Source organism: Montipora capricornis, chromosome 9 (assembly GCF_036669925.1).
Source record: "Montipora capricornis isolate CH-2021 chromosome 9, ASM3666992v2, whole genome shotgun sequence".
NCBI lineage: Eukaryota > Metazoa > Cnidaria > Anthozoa > Scleractinia > Acroporidae > Montipora > Montipora capricornis.
In genome coordinates this window covers 30,907,875-30,929,217 of record NC_090891.1, presented here as the reverse complement: position 1 = coordinate 30,929,217, position 21,343 = coordinate 30,907,875, and the positions used below count along the sequence as shown (strand labels likewise).

Below are 21,343 nucleotides of genomic sequence, written 5' to 3'. Positions count from 1 at the left end.
GAGTTGAGTATATTCGCCTTGAAACTTGGTATTTCGCGTGTTTTAGGTCAGCAAATACTGTACAAGATATCACTGTTTGAGTTAAACTCTCAGATCTTTGGCGAGGGGCGAAAACCATCACTGCTGATGACGGCTTTTTGAGCGTAATGTCTCGTCAACACTTGGGAATCAAATGTCTCGTGTAACAACACACTATTAACGGTTTGTGTTGATTATATATATATATTTCTCTAGTTGATTGACTCTCTGGCAAGCGACATGCAGGCTGTGGTGTCTGTCAGCTGTTTCATTGCTGTTGTGTCTTCACGATAATGTCATTTTGGATTCAGAGGAAATTCAAGCAATGGTTATTTGGGAACTTGTAGCGCGAAGGACATTATGGATACTTTATATTTTCTTGTATGCAACAAACGTATCTGTGACTTCTACCTCGATATACAGTTTTCATCTTGAAGAAGAATTACCTCCGGGCACCGTCGTGGGAACCATCAATGTACAACAAGGAGGAACCTACAATATCGATGGAACTCCAGCTCTGTTTGTTATAGATTCTCAAACTGGGATTATAACCACAACTTCGCGAATCGATCGAGAGAGCTTAGTCTCAAATCCGATTGTGCTCCAAGTTCGCTCCTCATTTTCTACTGTCACTGTACACGTTCAAGTCGATGATATTAACGATAATTCTCCTGAATTTCCATCGCCACTTTTTTCTTTGGGTATTTTTGAAAACGTCCCATCGAACACTGAATATGCAATCGATGTTGCAACTGACAAGGACGCCGCTGAAAATGGCACAGTTGATTATGCGATCATTTCCGGTAACGAGAATGGAAAATTTAGACTCGGGAGGAATGCAACTGAATGCTCAATCAACGGCTTTGCCTTATGTGTCATAACTCAAGGCAGTCTTGATCGGGAAGATGTGAGTGCTTACCATTTGAACATATCTGCGAGCGATCGAGGAAAACCATCGTTGCTTTCGTTTTGTTTAGTAAATATTACAATAGTGGATTTGAACGACAACTCTCCAGTGTTTTCACAGAGCTTGTACAATGCCACTGTGGATGAGAATACGCCAGCTGGAATCGAAATCTTAGCTGTTACTGCATCAGATGGGGATCAGGCTCTGAATGGTAAAGTTGTGTATTCTTTTCAAAGTAACCAAGATTCGAGCAATTTCCAACTAAATACTTCATCTGGGGTTATTAAAACAAAGGAACCTCTCGATTACGATGGACAAGGGCAAAAGTCTTACACGTTTATGGTGTATGCAAGAGACCAACCAGGAAGTCCATCTTTCAGACAGACCAGTGCAGAGGTAGTGGTGAAGATACAAGATGTAAACGATAACACACCAAATTTGCAAGTGTTTTACCCTGGGAAAAACCCAGCAGAGGTTCCTGAAAATGCAGTTAATAAATCAATAGCATCTATTTTAATCAACGACAACGATGACTCTTCTGGACCAAATGGACAAGTTAATGTTGAAATTTCAAATGGCAATGGAAGTTTCCAGTTGGTGTTTGTAACAAAAACTCAGTCTGGAAGATTATTTTATGTACTTAAGACTGCAACTTTGTTAGATCGTGAAAAAATTGCATTTCACAACATTAGTGTCACTGCCAGAGATGGTGGAAATCCAAGCCTTAGTTCATCAGTTTATGTTCTTGTGTCTGTTCTAGATGTTAATGACAAAGTTCCAACTTTTAGTAAACTGAGATACACAGCATCAGTTAATGAACATGCTCAGAATGGGACCTCTGTGTTTCGTGTAGTAGCTTATGATTCTGACATTGGTTCGAATGCAGATATATCCTACTCGGTCCTAAGTGGTAATGGATTGCACTGGTTTAACATTGAGTCAACATCAGGCCTTATTACAACTGCAAAGTCTCTTGATAGAGAATTGGTGCCTCAGTTTTCATTGACTGTGCTTGCTCAGGACCATGGTGTGCCACCACTCAACAGTACTTGTGTTGTTATGGTAACTGTAGATGATGTTAATGACAATGTGCCTAGATTTAATCAGAGTGATTTTAATGCAACACTTCCTGAGAATATGGAACCTGGTGCTACTGTCATTACTCTTCAGGCAACAGATGAGGATGTTGGTGCCAACGGCAATGTCACTTATATGATTGATTCAACCTTGCAAGTTATAGTAAATACTTTTAGTATTGGGGAAACAAGTGGTATTTTATCTACTAAAGTCAAACTTGACCGTGAACGGAGGAGCTTTTATGACATACCTATCATTGCAAGAGATCAAGGTGTTACCCAGGGGTCCTCAAGCACACTGGTGCACTTGCAGGTTACTGACATCAATGATAATCACCCAATATTTTATCCCATTACATATGTTGAAAGTGTCTCATCTAATTCCCAGCCGAGCAATATTACTCAAATTACTGCAACAGATGCCGACGAAGGTATCAATGGAAGAATCATCTACTCTATTGCGAATGGAAGTGATGGGAAATTTAGCATTGACGGCTCAAGCGGAGTTTTAAGAACACTCACCCCTCTTGATCCTACAGTGAAAGGCTTTTATAAGCTAAGCATAGTGGCACATGACATGGGTGGGCTCTATGCTCAAAAGAATGCTACAGTTGAGGTGATTGTGCAAGGCCAGTCTGATGATCCTCCAGAATTTGAATATAATGTCTACAATTTCTCTGTTTATGAGAATGAAGTACCAGGGACATATGTTGGCAAAGTTATTGCGTCAACTCGATCCAACAATGCTGGTATTCGGTACGTGATTGTGTCAGGTGACCCAGGCCAGTTATTCACTGTTGACAATTCAGGAGGAATTATCATGGTTGATGGTCAGTTGGACAGAGAAGCAAAAGATATGTACTCACTAAATGTTATAGCTCAGGTGGGAAACGTGCGGCCATTATCAGCTAGAACCTCTGTAAACATACACGTCTTGGACAGAAATGACAATTTTCCACAATTTTCACCTACAAGTGCAGAAGTAACCATTGATGCCTCCTTGCCAGTTGGCGAAGGAATATACATAGCTACTGCTTCTGACAAGGATGCTGGTCTGAATGGTATTGTTCATTACCAGTTGACTGATGATGGCAGTGGACTTTTTCAAGTGAACATGACATCAGGAATGATTTCTTTTGCCAGGAGAGCAACAAGCATAGATGATTCTCAGCTTGTATTGGGTTTGTTAGCATCAGACTTGGGATCACCTCCACTTCATGCCACCTTTATGTTGAGGGTTTCCATTGTTACAAACAATCCACCAAGATTTTTATCTTCATCATTCTCAGTAAACATACCAAGGGATGCACCTGTAGGTAAGCAGATACTTCCTGTAACCGCCCTTGACCCAGACAGTGGCAGCAATGGCAAGCTGTCATATGCAATTATACCAACAGGCAATGAAGGAGAACTCTTTGGAATTTCTCAAGAAGGCATATTGTTTGTCAACAAAAAACTGAATCAGGCGGGTATACAGCATTTGATAACAGTCACTGTGACTGATGAAGGAGAAACACCTCTTACAACTTCAACATTGGTGACAATTAGCATTCAAGACTCCGTCAGGTACCAAGCTATGTTTAAGAATGAAACTTATTCTTTCTCCATTGTGGAAAACCAATTGCCAGGTACCGTTGTTTGCAGACTGATACTCAGTTTAAATGATTCCTTGAGACATGAGAAGATTATCTTTTCTCTTAAAGATGATTATGGAGCCTTCATGATTGACTCTGCAACGGGAGTAATATCAGCATCAAGATTGTTTGATCGAGAAGAGTTAACTTCACAAGGTGGACATAACACCATGACATTTCTTGCCAAGGTAATGACCCGTGACACACCTGCCACACAAGATACAGCTGTGGTTGTAATCAGAGTTGATGACCAGAATGATAATGTTCCCGAGTTTCGTCGCTCTATGATTTTTGTGACAGTCAAAGAGTCATCTCAAGTAGGATCCATTGTTTACAAAGTCATTGCTTCAGATCCAGATGAGGGTGTCAATGCTTTGTTTACATTCTCAATTGTCAGTAAACAAAGTGTCAAAGTGTTTTGGATTGATTCTGTGAGTGGAGACCTCTTTCTCAACCAATCACTTGACAGAGAAAAAGTTGATCACTATACCCTTACCATCCAAGCAACAGATGTTACAAACGTCTCTATGTACTCTCAAGTAAATGTTGACATTTTTGTTGCTGATGTCAATGACAACCATCCAAGGTTCACCACCAATCAGTTGATTGTCAATGCATCAGAAGAATCGCCTTTGTCTTCTCAGATTGCTCTGGTTCGTGCAACAGACCAGGATGAGGGTGTTAATTCTGAGATTGCCTACACAATCACTGCTGGAAATTTAGAAGCTGTGTTTGACATCAACCACTTGACGGGGGAAGTTATTCTCAAAAAGCTGCTTGACTTTGAAAGAACCAAGAAGTACATCCTCAACATCACTGCTGATGATCGTGGAAACCCTCCCCTGTCTGCAATGTCATGGCTCACTCTGAACGTCATCGATGAGAATGACCATCCTGTTTTTTCAGACTACCCAATTATTTTAAGAGTTCTAGAAAATGTGACTGTTGGGTCTGAAATTGGACGGTGCTCTGCAACTGACAAAGACATCGGAGAAAATGGTAAAATAATATTCAGCATTGACAGTCAAACACCACTGGAAGAGATGGCCTTTGAAGTGAACCCTGACAATTGTATGATCACCACAAGACGGCAATTGGACCGTGAAATATCACCTATATACAAACTGGTTATACGAGGGATGGACAGCGCAAACCCAGAATGTGCTCGGCGGTCAGCAACCAAGGAAATCACTATTGTGTTGGAAGATGTCAATGATAACAAACCTAGATTTTCGACACCACCAGCGGTAGCTGTGTTGAGTGATGTAGATGCTAATACCTTTGTTGCAACCATCTTGGCAAAGGACACAGATGAAGGGACAAACTCGCAGATTCATTACAACCTAGAGAGTGGTGATACGAACCTTTTCCAGTTGAGTGCTAGTACAGGACAGTTAGTGACACGCTCACAGTTGCCTAGTAACAGATTGAGTTTCCAGCTGAGGATAGCTGCTCGTGATAATGGTATTCCAAATCAAATTACTGAGACTATAGTCACCATATTTAAGAAAGGGCAGCCCAATAGCGGTCCAACCTTTACCAATGCAGTCTACAAAGGCTCTGTTGAAGAAAATAGTTCTCCAGGTACATCAGTGACCCGAGTAGTGGCGTCATTCTCTCCGAGCATACCTAGTGCAATTATCAGATATTATGTTACAGCAGACTCCAGTAATGGCTCCTTTGTCTTGAGTGAAAACAGTGGGGAAATAACAACTGCCCTTGAACTTGACCGTGATATTTCATCGATGTCCAAGTTTGCACTCTCCGTGTATGCAGTGGATATAAGTGGTGCAAGCTTACGAACAAGCAGCACTACTGTTGAGATCACCTTACTGGATAAGAATGACAATCCTCCCATTTTTGAGCAGAGTGTTTACAGATCAACTGCCATAGAAATGTTGCCAGCTGGACAAGAAGTGGTGAAAGTTACTGCTGTTGACAAAGATATTGGGCAAAATGCAAGAGTGCATTTTTCCCTTGTGAGAGGGAACATTGATGATGTTTTTCAAATCAATGAATCAACCGGTGTCATCCTAACTAAAAAGGTGTTAAATCGCACGCTGAATGCAAGCTACACCCTGACAGTGCTTGCAGCTGACAGTGGCAGTCCAAGACAGCAATCAAACTGTGTTGTCATGGTAACCGTGGTTGATGCCAATAATCATCGCCCTCAATTTTTGCGTCCATTTTATGCTTTGAATGTTATGGAAGGAACACCAGTAGGGACAATCATTGGTACGGTGACAGCCGCTGATGGTGACACGGGAAAGAATGCAAGAATCAGATATGGCATCGCAGGCGATCACACGGATGCGTTTCTTATTGACCCGTTGAGTGGAAATTTAAAGGTGGCGAGAAGGCTTGACCGAGAGTCAGTGGAAGTCTACATTTTAAATATCTCTGTTGTTGACCAAGGCACTCCTCCACTGTCCTCTTTTGTTGAAGTATATGTAAACGTTTTGGACCGAAATGACAACCCTCCAAAGTTCATTCAGAGTGTATACACTGCTAGTGTCTCAGAAGCCGCCACTCGGCACAGTAGCATTGTATCTGTTTCTGCCACTGATAAAGACTTTGGAACTAATGCCTTGATTACGTACACGATCCTGTCAGGAAACAGTGACCGAACCTTCTTTATCCGTCCAAATGGTACCATCTACAATCTCGAGATATTTGACCGCGAGAAAAAGAGTTTTTACACACTGAGTGTTATGGCAAGAGATCAATCAAAACCTTTGGTGAGTCAGTTATCAAGCACAGCGACAGTACAGTTGACCATATCAGATGTCAATGACAACAGACCTTATTTCATATGCACTAATGTCACCCATATATCAGAACATGCCACAACCGGTGATGTAGTTATGAGGGTCATGGTGGCTGATTTAGATGAAGGGAGTAACAGCGAGATCAGCTTTAGCCTTGTGAAGCTGGATGCGTCTGCTCCATTCAGTTTAGGCACAGACGATGGCATACTGCGGGTATCAGGGAATCTTGATCGTGAAGACAAATCCACTTATGATCTCAAAGTGATAGCTTCAGATCGAGGAATCCCATCAAAGCAAGCAGAGATGAAGCTGACGGTTGTAGTGGACGATTTCAATGACCATGCTCCTGTTTTTCAACTAGGAATGAGTATGGTACTCATCAGTGAGAATATCCCTATCGGAAGTGAGGTTGCCAGGTTTTATGCCACTGACGCAGATCAGGGAAGCAATGCTCAAGTGTGGTATAGCATTCTCTCTGGAAATGCGAATGGCAGGTTTGAAATGGATCCCTCGAATGGCGGCCTAATTACCGTAAGATCTCTAGATCGCGAAGCCACGCCTAACTTCACCCTTGTTATCCGAGCATCTGATTTAGGGTCACCTCAGCAGTATTCAGAGAAAACGATGAAGATTGTTTTGCAGGATGTCAACGACAATGCACCTGCTTTCTCTCAGTCGTCGTATACAACCAGCGTTTATGAAAATCAAGTGGAAAGCAATATCATCACAGTCGCAGCTAGCGATGGCGATGTCGGAAATGACGGTCTTGTGACTTATGAAATCATCTATGGAAACGATGGAGGCGTTTTTACCATTAACAGCCAGACTGGTCAAGTGGGCCTGACGGTTGCTTTGGACAGAGAAACGCAAGCAGAATACACCTTGAGGGTGCAAGCAAAAGATGGAGGGATACCACCCCAGTTTGGTCAAACTGAGGTCATTGTGAAGGTTGATGATCAAAATGACAATCCTCCTGTCTTCCAGCCGGACGTTTTTAAGGCAGCTGTCAAGGAAAACTCTGCTACGGAGACACTTGTTGCGCAAGTCAGTGCAGCGGATGCTGACTTTGGAGACAATGCAAAAATCAGTTACTCCCTTCCGATTACTTTTGACCTCTTTAGAATTGATCCAAATACTGGGAAGATAACAACCACAGCTTTGCTTGATCGTGAAAAGACTTCTTCATTTGAACTAATAATCTTGGCAGTGGATGGAGGGATTCCCAGACGGGAAGGCAATGCTACTCTGTTGGTAGCCGTTGAAGATGTCAATGACTGGGATCCAGAGTTTGAATCGAAGCCGTATTCAGCAACTGTTTATCCTGGGGCACCACCCGGGACCTTCATCGTTATGGCCTCTGCTGGGGATAATGATATAGGGCCTAACGCAGAGTCCGAGTATACAGTCACTGGGCTGCCCTCGGTATTTAAAATTGCACCAAGAACAGGGATCATTACAGTCGCGCAAACAGTGCCTCTCAGTCCACCGTCATATTCATTCACAGTTAAAGCCACTAATGTGAACGCAGCCCAGCGGTTTGACACAACGAACGTACAAATCTCTGTCGTGCCAGGCTCGTATCCAGTGTTTCAGCACCTTGACCAGAATACAACGGTTTCCGAGACAGTACCCTTGGACACAAAACTCGTCACTGTGAATGCAACTGGACACACGTCGTATTTCATCGCAGCTGGTAATATCGGAGGGGTTTTCGACGTGGATAAAGTAGGGGGAGAGTTGAAAGTACTGAAACATTTGGACTACGAGCGACAAAAAAGTTATCATCTTATTGTTGGTGCAAAGGATGGAAGCATTCAGTCGCGCTCGAGCTTCATCAAAATTTATGTAGAAGTCACTGACGAAAACGACAATGCACCCGTGTTTAATCAAAGTGTTTATCGCGTTAACATGCAAGAGGAACTTCCAGTCAACTCAACCGTCCTCTTGCTGTATGCACAAGACACAGATTCCGGTCCTAATGCAGAGATGGAATACAGAATGGCCCCAGATGAAAATCAAGCAAGTTCAACATTTGGCGTGTCTCTTAAGACCGGACGCATCTTCACTAAGGTCAAGCTTGACCGAGAGAACATTTCGGCTTACACGTTTAAGGTTCGTGTCGAAGATGTGGCAGACAAATCGATGAGTAGTGTAGCAATTGTTGTTGTAAACGTTCAAGATGTTAATGATAACGCCCCTGTTTTCATGGATCCTTTGAGCGCATCTGTTTACGAGAATGTTTCTTTGGGCTTCCAAGTTGCGGTGCTGACGGCAACCGATGCTGACATCCAAAATAATGCCCTACTACAGTTTGGTTTCGCTGTCGGTGGAAATCCACATGACACGTTTGACCTCGATGCAAATAGCGGCAGTTTGACGTTGCGGAGAACTCTGAATCGAGAGGCCAAATCCCAGTACTTTCTCCAAGTGACAGTTGATGACTCGTTACATACAACAACATCCAACTACACCGTTACCGTTTTGGATGTTAATGACAGTCCGCCACGATTCCTCTCGAATCCTTTGAAACATAAAATCACTGAGAAATTGCCGTTAGAAACTGTAGTAATGAACATCACCGCACTCGATGATGACATGGGAACTAACGCGGAGATCTTGTACTCCATTCTTCCATCTCCTTCAAGCGATGTTTTTCAAATTGATCGTCAAACGGGTGCTTTGCGGCTCAACAAGGTGCTTATATATCACAAATCAGGTTTATCAGGAAATGAGAACCTTTACAATATAACAGTGAAAGCAAGGAATCCTTATACGCCCTTCTACGAGACAACTGTGTCTGTCATCATCGAAGTGGAGGATGTTAATGATCACGCTCCAGTATTTCTGTCTCCTCTTTTCAACTTCTTTGTTTTGGTACATACGGGAGTTAATGAATCTGTCGGTCGCGTAGAGGCAGTTGATGAACAGGATGATGGGCTCAATGCACGTGTGATCTTTGAGAAAGTTGGTGGGAATGGATCATTGCTGTTTAACATCGACAAGTATACTGGAAATGTCTCAGTTGCTGGGTCTTTGAATACACCAGGTTTGTTCCACCTGCAGGTGAAAGCCAGAGATATGGGACATCCTGCTATGGAAAGTAAATCAGACGTATACCTTACAGTTATTGAGCCCAACAATCACCCGCCGGTTTTCACACTGAACCAGTATCAGAAAACTGTATTGGAGACCCTCCCTGTGGGAAGACAAGTTACTCAAGTAATTGCATCTGACCAGGACTCTGGGACGAACGGACAAGTATTTTATCACGTTCAGAGCAGCAACCCAGATGGGTATCTTGGAATTGGGAGGCAAAACGGCTCCATCTATGTACGGAAGCCTCTTGATTATGAAACGGCAAGATTAATTAAGCTTACCGTTGTGGCGACAGACGGTGGTAGAAAACCAAGGGCATCGTCAGTTGAGGTGCGAATTGAACTTTTGGATGCAAATGATAACCGCCCTGTTTTTACTGAGAGAGAGTATAATGGCTATATCCCGGAGAATACAGCACCCATTGCCCCGATCCTTACCGTTGCGGCAGTAGATCCAGATCAGGGTGACAGGGGTCGCGTTGAGTACAGCATCACAAGCGTCGATGTCTTGAGGCTCTTTGAAATCAATAAAACCACTGGCGAAATCCGCGGCAAAGTAACATTCGACTATGAATACCGACAGTTGTACGAATTAACTGTCACGGCTAAAGATCATGGAAGTCCCCAGTTATATTCACAGCCAAACGCAAAAGTACTTGTTCACGTGACAAGTGTGAATGAATACATCCCAGAGTTTAACCAGTCTGTGTTTACAGCCTCCGTTGCAGAGAATGCGCCAGTCGGACAGCCTGTGACTCGGATCTCCGCTACAGACAAAGACAAGGGTCCGGATGGTGAGATGATTTTTCTTCTGGTGGGTGGCAGTAATAATCAAGGATTCAGCTTGGACAGCTCCACAGGGGTTTTAACCGTCTCCGGAAGATTGGACAGCGAGCGAGCAGGCGTTGTAACTCTTCAGGTTCTCGTGAAGAATGTGTTACAGAACAGCGTGACGCCAGCTACAAGTGACTTGGCAACGATCGTCGTGACAGTAACCGATCCTAATGACGTTCCTTACTTCCTTCAAAGGGTGTACAGACCAAGGGTGAAAGAAGACGCGCCGCCCGATTCGTTTGTTGAGAATGTCACGGCCATGGATGACGACTCTGCAAAGCATCCACTTGCATCAAAGATAACATACGGCATTTCAAGCGGCAACATTGGAAATGCATTTACTATTGATACGGACACTGGAATCATAAAGACTTTGACGCGGCTGGACAGGGAAATTGTAGCACAATACCATTTGACTGTTACTGCTACAGATCAGGGGAGACCTCCCATGTCAGGCAGTGCCATTGTAATTGTAGTTCTTGAAGATATTAACGATAATGCGCCACGATTATTTGCTAACTGCACAGGCGCCGTTTGGGAAAACCAGCCCGGAGGTACTCTTGTGAAGACATTGCAGCCATATGACCCTGATATAGACCCCAATCGTGGACCATTCACTTTTGAACTCACGGGGCCTAACTTTGGAAAGTTCCAGGTGGATAGAGCGACTGGGCTAGTTACGACAATCGCGCCACTCGATCGCGAGTTAACTTCATCGTACAATTTGTCCTTCGTTATATCAGACAGTGGCTCTCCGCAACAATCCGCTGTTTCATATTGCAGAATTCTGGTGAAGGACGAAAATGATAACAGACCTCGGCAGGCTAAACGTGTTGTACACGTGAACGGCAACAGCAGTTTCGCAGCCGGTGAAATAGCGAATGTACGACCTGAAGACCCGGATGTAGATCAAATCATGGTGTGTCAGATCGTTAGCAATAATAATGATTTGTTTACTTTTCTACCACAGAGCTGTATGTTAACCACGAAAAGGAGACACAGTGGAACTTATACTTTTGATTTAAAGGTGAACGGTTCCGACGGCAGGTGGGCTGTGACTTACGATGTCGAGGTCCGATTCGTTGCTTTTAACTCTGAGACGATTGATAACAGCATAGCCGTGCGATTACAGAACACTAGTACTAAAGGATTTCTTTCAAAGTCATACCAGTTATTTCTCCGTGCTGTCAAACTAATTCTTCTACAAGAGGATGATTATGACGCGCAGCTCTTCAGTATCAAGTCAGTTGGAGATGGCCTTGTAGATTTATCTTTTGCCGCCAGGAAGGAGCTCTCAGTTGATTACATGACGCGTGAGGATTTGTCTGCACTGCTATGGAACAACAAATCTGATTTGGAAAGAATCAGCAAAGTAGACATCCAAACAGTAGACTTTACCCCTTGTTCAGCCAGTAATCCGTGTCGTAATGGAGGTGAGTGCACAAGTTACATGCACATGCTGGGAACTCAGTCCATCGAGACTCAGCCGGTTATATTCATGTCCCTGGATTATGAATGGCGCTTTAGTTGTTTATGTAAACCAGATTTTGCTGGGAAGAAGTGCGAATTGAGAAAGCAAGGGTGCGCCTCCGAGCCGTGCAAAAATGGAGCTACATGTGTGAATAGAGATTCTTCGTTCGTGTGCCACTGTCCAACGGGTTTTAGAGGTTTAACGTGTGCTGATGACGTCGATGAATGTACGCAGAGTCCTTGCAAGAATGATGGAACATGTGAAAATCTTATTGGTGATTACCGTTGTGACTGCAATCCGGGGTATCTGGGTAAAAATTGCTCGTCTGGTTACGACTTTTGTCGTGTGGCGTCTCCCACACAGTGGACTGAACCGAAGTGTACCTGCGGGCACAGTCAAGCGTGCCAATGCGCATGTGTCGGATTTGAATCTGCTGGCTTTCTTCAGTTTCCGACCCTGGAGAGCTACTTCAACAATATCACATTCGAGTTCTCCACTGCCCGGAGTTATGGCTTATTATTGTACAACACTGACGGAAAGAACAAGACAGATTCAGATTTCATTGCCATTGAGATCATCAACGGAAGGATTCGCATGTCGTTCAACCTTGGATATAAAGCCAGTGCTATTATTGTGGAAGGGCCCAACTTTTTGGCAGATGGTCGGTGGCACAGAGTTACAGCTGTAAGAGACAAGAAGGTTAGTGTGTTTTACGTTTTTAGGATGGAGCATAATTCGAATGTGCGAAATTGTAAACAATTATTTGAATACACACCAACAATCCATATGACCTCCGTCAAAAGGCTACCATTCGGATCGGACTATTTTACGCCGAACCTAAAAAGTACATTTCCATTGAAAAATTCGGTCACAATAGATTGATTATTATCGGAGTGTGAATTATTAGCAAAGTTATTCCACGCTTTTTGCTATGAAATCAGAAACCTTAATTTGAATACCTTGGTCTTTGAAAATGGCATGACACGATTATTTAACGATTAATCGCCGGAGGCGTAGGGATGTTGTCGAATGTTCCCTGACACGAAGTTGAGGGGATCAGTCGCCAATATTCACTTTGCCTTCGTCGAGTAATTGTTAATTGGTGCAATTGCTCAGGTGATCATAAATAGTTATCACTGACGGGAATTTATTTGTTGTGCGGTGGTGACTTCGCCTCACGGAACGACAACATCCTAGTTTTCTTGTATTTAACGGCCGTCTTTTCTTCTCTAGGAAACGTAAAACTTCTATACAATCTTTTTCTTCCATGCTTTCGAATTCTGTTGTAGATGTTCGTTTTTCTTGTCGAAACTATTCCGTAAATAAAGAAAGCGTCGCGTAGATGTTGTTGCAATGGTTTTGAGCATTGGTATCGAGTTGATAAGTGGCCATTAGAATTTAACAAGTTTATTTGATTTTATCAGCCATAAATTGGCCTCTTGCCTTTGAAAAATGTCTCGTCAAACTTAGTAGCATCTTTAGTGCTATTCCGAATTTAATATCTTGGCGTTTGAAACTCTTCGGTAATATTTCATTTAAACGGGAGGCCGCCATATTTAACAATTAGACCCGTAGCCCACAAGGGCTATGGGTCAATAGCCCATGTGGCGAAGCCCAATGGGCTATTGACCCGCAGCCCTTGAGGGCGAAGGGTCTAATTGATTTAGTATCACCCAACTAGTCGGACAGAAAAGGCAATAATACAGTTAGCAAATGCAAGTTGAAGAAATATTTATTTGGGAATAAAACGAAAGAAAGCGTTACGCTTTTCGCTACTCGAGGACTATTACTAATAGTCCTCTAGTAGCGTAGCCAATTATAATGTAGGGTTTGCATTAGTGCACTAGCTGGGTGATACTATACACTCACTCCACGCTTGATGACTATTGCGCGAGAGCTAAATGTAATTATAACTACATTTAGCTCTCGCGCAATAGTCATCAAGCGTGGAGTGATTATAGCTACACATGACGAAGGGAACACGGGAATATCTTTGATCACCTGAGCAGTTCCACTGAATAGTTGAAGTGTTCTGGTATCGAATTCTGGTCCCCGCAGAGAGATTTTAAAAACGTTACGTGAGTCTCTCCACTCACACAGGACCGTATCAGGCTTAATTTCGGATTTCAAAAGAACGCTGTCATTAGCCACCTAGAACTTTGTAATTCTCATTCTTTTCTGATGTATAATTTCATAAAGGCACCTATTGAACACCATGAGTAATGAACCATTTTGTTTTTTATCAGGTTGGACAAGTGTCTATCGATTCTTCCCCTCCGGTAACAAAATCATCTCAAGGAGATCTGGAGTAAGTGGTATACAGAGAGGGAGGGTGGGAGAGGGGGGTCAGAAGTGGCGCGGCTAACCTTTGTCGCCGAGTTTTGTTAGTACTTATGTTTTTTTCTCAAAACTCAAAAGAACTTATTGAAGAAAACTGAATGATAACAACACTTTAGAAATCAACAACAAGAGGGCAAAATTCCAAAACAAAAAAGCTTTTGTCTCAAACGTCACCAGTGCGACACATTCTTAGTAAAACTGGAGCTTAACGCCAGGTTCTTTTTCACGGCGAATTCTTGTCTTTCTAATGACAAACAGGTTTCATAAAGAAAACAATTTTTTTTACGTCGCGATACTGTCCCTCTTGGACTGCTCACTTTGGAAAGATGCCTTAGTGAAAGTGAAAGTTAAATGCGCTGTTTGACAATTCAGATTCAGTGGACTAAACCAATGCGATTGTTATTGTTTATTGTAGACAACTGGAAATGTTTAATTCACCGCTGTATCTGGGTGGAGTAAAGGACTTCGACAAAGCGGTTAGTCATCCGGGACATCACATCCAAACAGACGACTTCCTTGGCTGCATGCGAAATGTGTTCATCAACGACAAGAAACTGGAACCGAGTTCTGCTACAGATTCCGCCGGCATCACTGACCGCTGCCCCCGTCTGGGCCAATGTTCCAGTGGACAGTGCAAAAATGGGGGCACGTGTTTGGACTCTTGGTTTGATTATATTTGTGAGTGTGCGAAAGGATTCAGCGGCAGAAATTGTGAGCAAGGTAATCTCGCGGCGTCCTACACTATTGAACTTCAATTTATTCAAAGTGAAACATAAAAGTAGACAAATAAATAATTAAATGACAGAACCGACAAATAAATGAAGCTTACCGTACCTAAGTAACATTGGACTGGAAAATGGCGGTTTGTATGATCGTAGAAAGTAATGCACGACGGCGTTTTCTGTTTTAAATAATCGTTGTCTTACTATACTTACGATAATTGACAATACTTACTATTTACGTGAAAAGTTCTAAGCAGTAGCTCTTGAACTTAATTCTACAACTCTTCTACTACAATTCTTTCTGATTCGGGAAGTCAGATAAACCGGGAGAAAAAAAATGGAAGACAAAGTTTCCTTCCTAGGGATTTCCGGTTGAAATTTTTCAATACAACCGGACATTTTCCGGTCACACAAACCAATTCAAAATTGCCATTAAATTTACCCGGAATTTTTGCTAAATGGTTAAGGGGGTGGCTCTTAACTAGCAAACCGTTGCTATGGACCCCTTCAAATAGTCAATTCTCGAATTCCTTTAACTCTTCAGTTATCCTTTTTTGCTAAGTGTGTTTTATTAAACACTCCATTGTATGGTTCGACTCACCACCATGTTTGGTAAATCACATGACCAAAACAGAAAATGCCTAAAAACTCAGCGAGTTAACTCTTTTTTCACAAATTCTTAACGCAACAGTATGAGAACATTCTAGCACAAAATCTGTAGCATGGATTTTAAAAGAAATTGTTTCTCAAAAAAATTATGACGTCACAAGGCCCTCCTTTGATACACAAAATATCAGTTTCATTTTTTGTCGAAATAGAAATTCCATGCTACAGTTTACGAAATATGATAAGGCGGTTGCCATCCGGTGAAAAAACTGGCTCTTCCTTTCTTTGCCTGGGAGATTTTACCTTTTCACTGAAACGCACGGCAGAGGACTGGGATTGGTTGCGCATGCGCCTTCTGAGTGAAGATTATCATTGAAAAAGCAACTTCAAGGAACCATCCATGCAACCTTTTTGTAGGGCTCTTTGACTGGAAAGCTTCCTTAGCAATCATTGTGTTTCTGTAGTTAAGTGCCACCCCTCTTAACAACCACGGGAAAAGAAAAAGAAGCAGGTCTTGTGATGAGATTTGCCCCTGTTCTTAGTGTTTCGTTTGTTTGTTTTTTTGAAAAAAAAGTGCTTTGATTCTCAAATTTTCACGCCATACAGGCCATGTTTGTGCCCCTAACTGCCGGGAATTTTTTGGCCCTAAACCCGGGAATAGAGCTCCATTCTTGTGCAAAAATTTTCTTTTGCTTGGGAGATGATCGCGTAATCAAAACCAGCAATATTGATTTGCCGAGAAATTCTCGATTTTGTGACTTAATTAATTGCCGGAATCTTTTCACTGGTTGATTTTGAGACTTCATCTATATTCAGACAAATTTGATACTTTAGAGCGAGAAAAGGTATTAAAGGAAAGATGACGGGGTTCTTTTCTCTGTTAAGCAAGCCTATTTTTAGCTCATGTGCGTTCGCTAAACTGCCCTTTCGTGTTTTTTTTTTTTTTGTAGAAGTTAAACCCGTGAAATTTGGTGCCAACAGCTTCCTGGTGCTACAGTTTACAGAAGGATATCGTCGGGAACAACAACGCAAAGAGGAGAAAGAAAACTCAGGCCGCAAAAGAAAAAGACGATCATTGACTTCTACCCAAGAACAGTTTTCCATTCGATTTCGCACTCGGCATGATGGACTCCTGCTTCTTGCGAGTGACTCAACTGCGATAAGTGTTTCAGGATATACTGCTTTGGAGGTAAATAAAATCGCTTTGTGGGATTGACCGGTTTTTAATCGAGTCCAAAGTTACAGGCCCGAGGCTCAAAAGGCCTGCCTCGACGTCAAGCCAAAAAAAAAAAAAAAAAGTAAAACAAGGATAGTCAGTTAGCGTGATTTGCTTGTACGCATTTTGTGCGCTTTGCACTGGCCGCAGGATGTCAAACCAAATTAAGGAAGAAAACGTTTTCTATGGGACGCTCAGAAATTACTAAAGGTTACGAGAAAGACATTAATTGGAGGTTCGGTTTTGAAATGATTTTCTAAGGGAAAGATTATCGCAGATAATGAATAAAACGAAGTCACAATGAATAAAACGAGAGGCAGAGCAATACAGCGGATTCTCACAGCCATACCATACTAGACCCGAGTACGTTTTGCTAGGCTTCTTTAAATGCTTATTCATTGCGATGGCGTTTTGCTTGGAAAATCACTCTGGAAGGGATAAATTGGCCACCTTTTAAGTCTACAGCCAACATGACCGGAGCTTAAGCTGGTTTCCTTGGCGTGAAGCGACTACGAGTATTGCTACTTGACCAACTCCGCCATTGAAACGGGCTCGTAAGGTTTGCTGGCATCCATTTGTACACCTGGGTGGAGAGAGGCAGTGTGGAGCAAAGTCTCTTGTCTTCGGGAACAACGGGGTCACAGAGCTAGGCTTAGAACCGGTACATTATGCATATTTTCGCTTTTCATTTCGTCCCTCCCACCCTCACAATGTGTACCTCATGGCCACAAGGGCCCCACTGTGATTTTTTTTTTGAGTGGGCACGTCATCGTGCTGCTGACTAGAGCAGTCGTTTGAAGACGTTGTCACTCATTGTCCTTTTTTGTCATTCCTTCACAGATAAATTCAGGCAACGTCAGATACAGTTTTGGTAAAGGAGGTAATACTGCCAGTTTCACAGTCGCCGCGTCCGTGACAGATGGCGAGTGGCATAACGTGACGCTCCTTCATCAGGGAAATAGTGTTAATGTCACGCTAGACGGCCAGTCGAACATCAAGGTATTCACCACTCCCGTGCACGATTTCCTCGGCAAGAACATCAAAATGTGGTATTTGGGTGGAATTAGTTCGTCGCTTTCGGGATCAAACCTGCAGAAATTCCGTGGTTGCATGGAAGATCTAAGTATCAATAGCCAACATGTTTCTTTCTCAGGACCGAATGCGTTTGCAGTGATTTCTTCACAAGGTGGAGGTGTGGAAGAAGGATGTGACGGGTCGGGCTCTTGTATGTCAGTCCAGTGCCCTGATTCGGAGAAACCTTACTGTTTTGAAGAATGGGAACAATACATCTGTATCAGCGATGCGCAGTGCTATCCAAACCCATGTAAAAACAACGCCACTTGCCTCCCGCAGAAGGACAAAAACTTCAAATGTGACTGCAGTGAAGACTTCAAAGGGAAAACATGCGCAGTACCGGGAGTTTGTTGGCCTCACCCATGCGGAGACAAACGCTGCCTTCTTGCTAATTCAGGAACGTACGAGTGCGTCGATGCTTTTGTGGGGACTGAAGAGAAAAGTTCTTTGAGCCCAGGTGTAATTGCAGCCATCGTCTTCTTCGCCGTTTTGCTGGTCCTGATTGTTGTTGCAGTGATCTTTGCGCGTCGTTTTCGGCGTCTTCGTAAGAAAGCAAACAAGATCCCCGTGGAATTCGACGCTACCACGGGCGCTGAAATCGCGGTAGACGTGCAAGACACATCTCAGAGGACGTCACCGTCTCGAAGTAGTAACGACAGCGGAGTAGTAATTCGAAATCCCAGCCAGAAGTCCTTGACAAATTTACAACAGGCTACTCTTCAAAACGGACGAGACATCGTAATACACAACGTAGGCGCTCCAGAAGATTATCAAATCAAACTTACGAAATCATCACGGGAGAAAATCGATCCGGGTTTCTCCGAATCCGACGGGGAGTTTATCATGCGCAATGACTTGGCACTAACCCCAGATACACAAGGAAATATCACAGAAGTAACGAGATATACTCGAACTCCAAATCATCGAAGCACACCATTAGAGAAGCAATCGAGTCGGCATAACGCAAACAAAGGAGCAAGGTCTCGAGGACACAAAATTCCTAATCCTCATTTTAGACATAACGTGGATAAACGACAACAGTTGTCCAGAAGCGTGCTTGACCCGAGATTGCGTGGCCCATCAAAACCGACTTCTTCTCGACGTTTCCGGAAAGGTTCCTTAGGCTCATCGAGTAGCGACGAAGCTCCGGATTTCTCCGATGCGGGACACAAGTCTGACGAGAACAACTCGGAAAGACTTGAGCATTACGACATTGAGGTTGCAAGCCTCGGTTATAGTGAAGTTTCGTATCAGTACGATCCGAACACTTTCAGAGATCACTCGTTGAATCTTCGAGAGCCACCGGGATTGTCGGCGGCAGAGATCGAAAGACTACGGAAACAAGCACCATCCGGAAGCTTATTAGATGCAGTGTCCTCAGTAAGCGAGGAAGATGCGCCGACGATGGATAAATTGTCGAGCGTTCTCGAAGTTCCAGACAGTTCAAGCGAAAGCTCCGATGATACATTTACTTGTAGCGAGTTTGAATATGACAATGATGAGCCGAGCCGAGAGGAGAACGATCGTGGAAGTATGGTTTTTAAGAAACTCGCCGACGGAGACACGGTCGTTAGCGAAAATCCCCCGAGTGAAAGGTCGGAACACGAAGGGCGAGCTTCACATCTTGGATCTCTTAGTACATTAAATTTTAGTGATGACGAAATTTTACCGAACGCTTTAAGTAGTAAACCCGTGAATGGGGCTAAAGATTTGTTTAACTGGGATGATGTCTTAAACTGGGGACTACGTTATCATAATCTTAGAGGAGTATACAAAGATATTGCACAGTTAAAAGATTCTTCAAGTTCACCGAGGGACAAAGATGAGGAATATGTTTGAAATAGACAAATATGCAAAGAGGACATTATTTTTTTAGAAGGAACGTTTTATTTGTTGGTACTCGCAAGAACATTTCTCTTGGAAAAGGAGTTTAAAGATGTTATTTAATTTTCATTTCTTGGGTGTACATAACGTGATTTCATGTCTTACGAGAAATCTATCACACCCTTTTGTTCATCAAGAAAGCTTAATTTAACAAGTTGCGTTTTAGCATTTCTTTTCACCACCCGTTAATAGGGAGCTTAAGCAACGACAACGGCGACGGCAACAACGCCCGGCACGTGCGTTTTTCACTTTCGTCCATTTTTTTTGTCGTTGTCAGAGAAAACAACAACGTGAAATAGCCAAATTTTAGAGGTTGAGTAGCAGTAGAGTTATTTTCATAGAATTATGTCGTAGAGTGAGAGTTAAGTTTTCAAGATTTTGGAAGGCCTAAATCCTGAATTTAGAAATACAAAAAGTATCCCAAACATGCATAAAAGCTAACCTTAGGCCTAATTATCTTTTATGAATGTTGGCTTCCAAAATCTTGAATTCAGGATTTTGGAAACTTAACCATAACTCTATGAAAATAGCTCTAAGAATAGCTGTCCCCCAAATGGTAGGTTTTATGAACGACACCTAAATTAAGCGCCGTTTCGATCAGTATCATCCTGGAGTAACTACCACACCTTGTCATATTAAAAAGGTTGAAATAATCACGACGCGATCAAAGAACGCGAATTTATAATTTTGAGATGACGTTGTCGTTGCCGTCGCCGTTGTCGTTCAATTAGAGAGCTTTAGATTCTAGGACGAGAACGAGATTTTCTCACAGAACAACAGTGAGCGCGCGCAAACCAGCGTCATTTTAGTGCGAGGTTTTGCAAAAAATGTTTGTCGTGTCAAAACAGTTCAACAACACGATAAGCACTTTTGGCACGACTTTTTATGCTCTTAAACCAATGATATCATTGTTTTGTGGCAATATCGTCGACGTGGCCGCTGTAGATCTTGAGGTCCCTAATATTAAGCTGTAACTTCTCACAGAGAATTTACTCAGGTGTGGTAAAAGAAACCAAAATACACCGGTATTACTTAGCCAATCAATACGAACTCAAGAAGTCTATGTACCAATCAGAGCGTAAGATAAAAACACCAGAAACTGGTGTCTAAGGGAGGCCAGAGACCCATAACTCGGATGGAAAATATTGCACACTCGTACACCACTAGTAAAGTACAAGATCTATTTTGAAACTAGATTTTCGTCTTCTCCAGCACCATGTTCTGTAATTCTTTTATGAAATAGTTTTTGACCTTGCAGAGTAAGACCAGAATTCTGGTTGCACTTGTACGAAAAAGATCTCAAATACTGAGTAAATGCTTTTTATACATTTTAAGAAAAGTACTTTGGTATTTGTGCCTCTATGACAGTGGTATGTTATCTCTGATTTTCACAAGACTTTACAGTGATCATGTTGATTTCCACTGTCTTGCAGTGGACTCTTTTCTTGCACATGATTTACATGAAATTATGAAAAGGCCTTAGAATATCCACAAGACACCAATTTATCCATCGCTTTTACATGAAGTTGCCAGGGTTTTCGTATTACGTTTCCCGAACAGCTAAAAATCGGCGTAAAGTCCATTTTGATTGACGCTTTGAGATTAACACAAAGCTCGTCTGCATCTACATCTACACGTTCACAGCACTCGGAAAATCCTGTTGACGGTATGGCTGTTTCTGGCTTAGGTGGCCTCATG

The 21,343-nt window shown here is 42.7% G+C and overlaps 1 protein-coding gene across 1 annotated transcript in view; it reads left to right on the top strand.

Annotated features, from left to right (window-relative positions):
• Positions 1–21,343, top strand: part of LOC138017521 (protocadherin Fat 4-like) — a 41,493-nt gene continuing 20,150 nt past the window's right edge. The window contains exons 1-5 of the mRNA XM_068864585.1: positions 1–12,502; positions 14,050–14,111; positions 14,559–14,863; positions 16,422–16,660; positions 17,528–19,597. Coding sequence (XP_068720686.1) covers positions 344–12,502; positions 14,050–14,111; positions 14,559–14,863; positions 16,422–16,660; positions 17,528–19,597 — 14,835 coding nt within the window. The 5' untranslated portion in view covers positions 1–343. The remainder of the gene's footprint in view (positions 12,503–14,049; positions 14,112–14,558; positions 14,864–16,421; positions 16,661–17,527; positions 19,598–21,343) is intronic.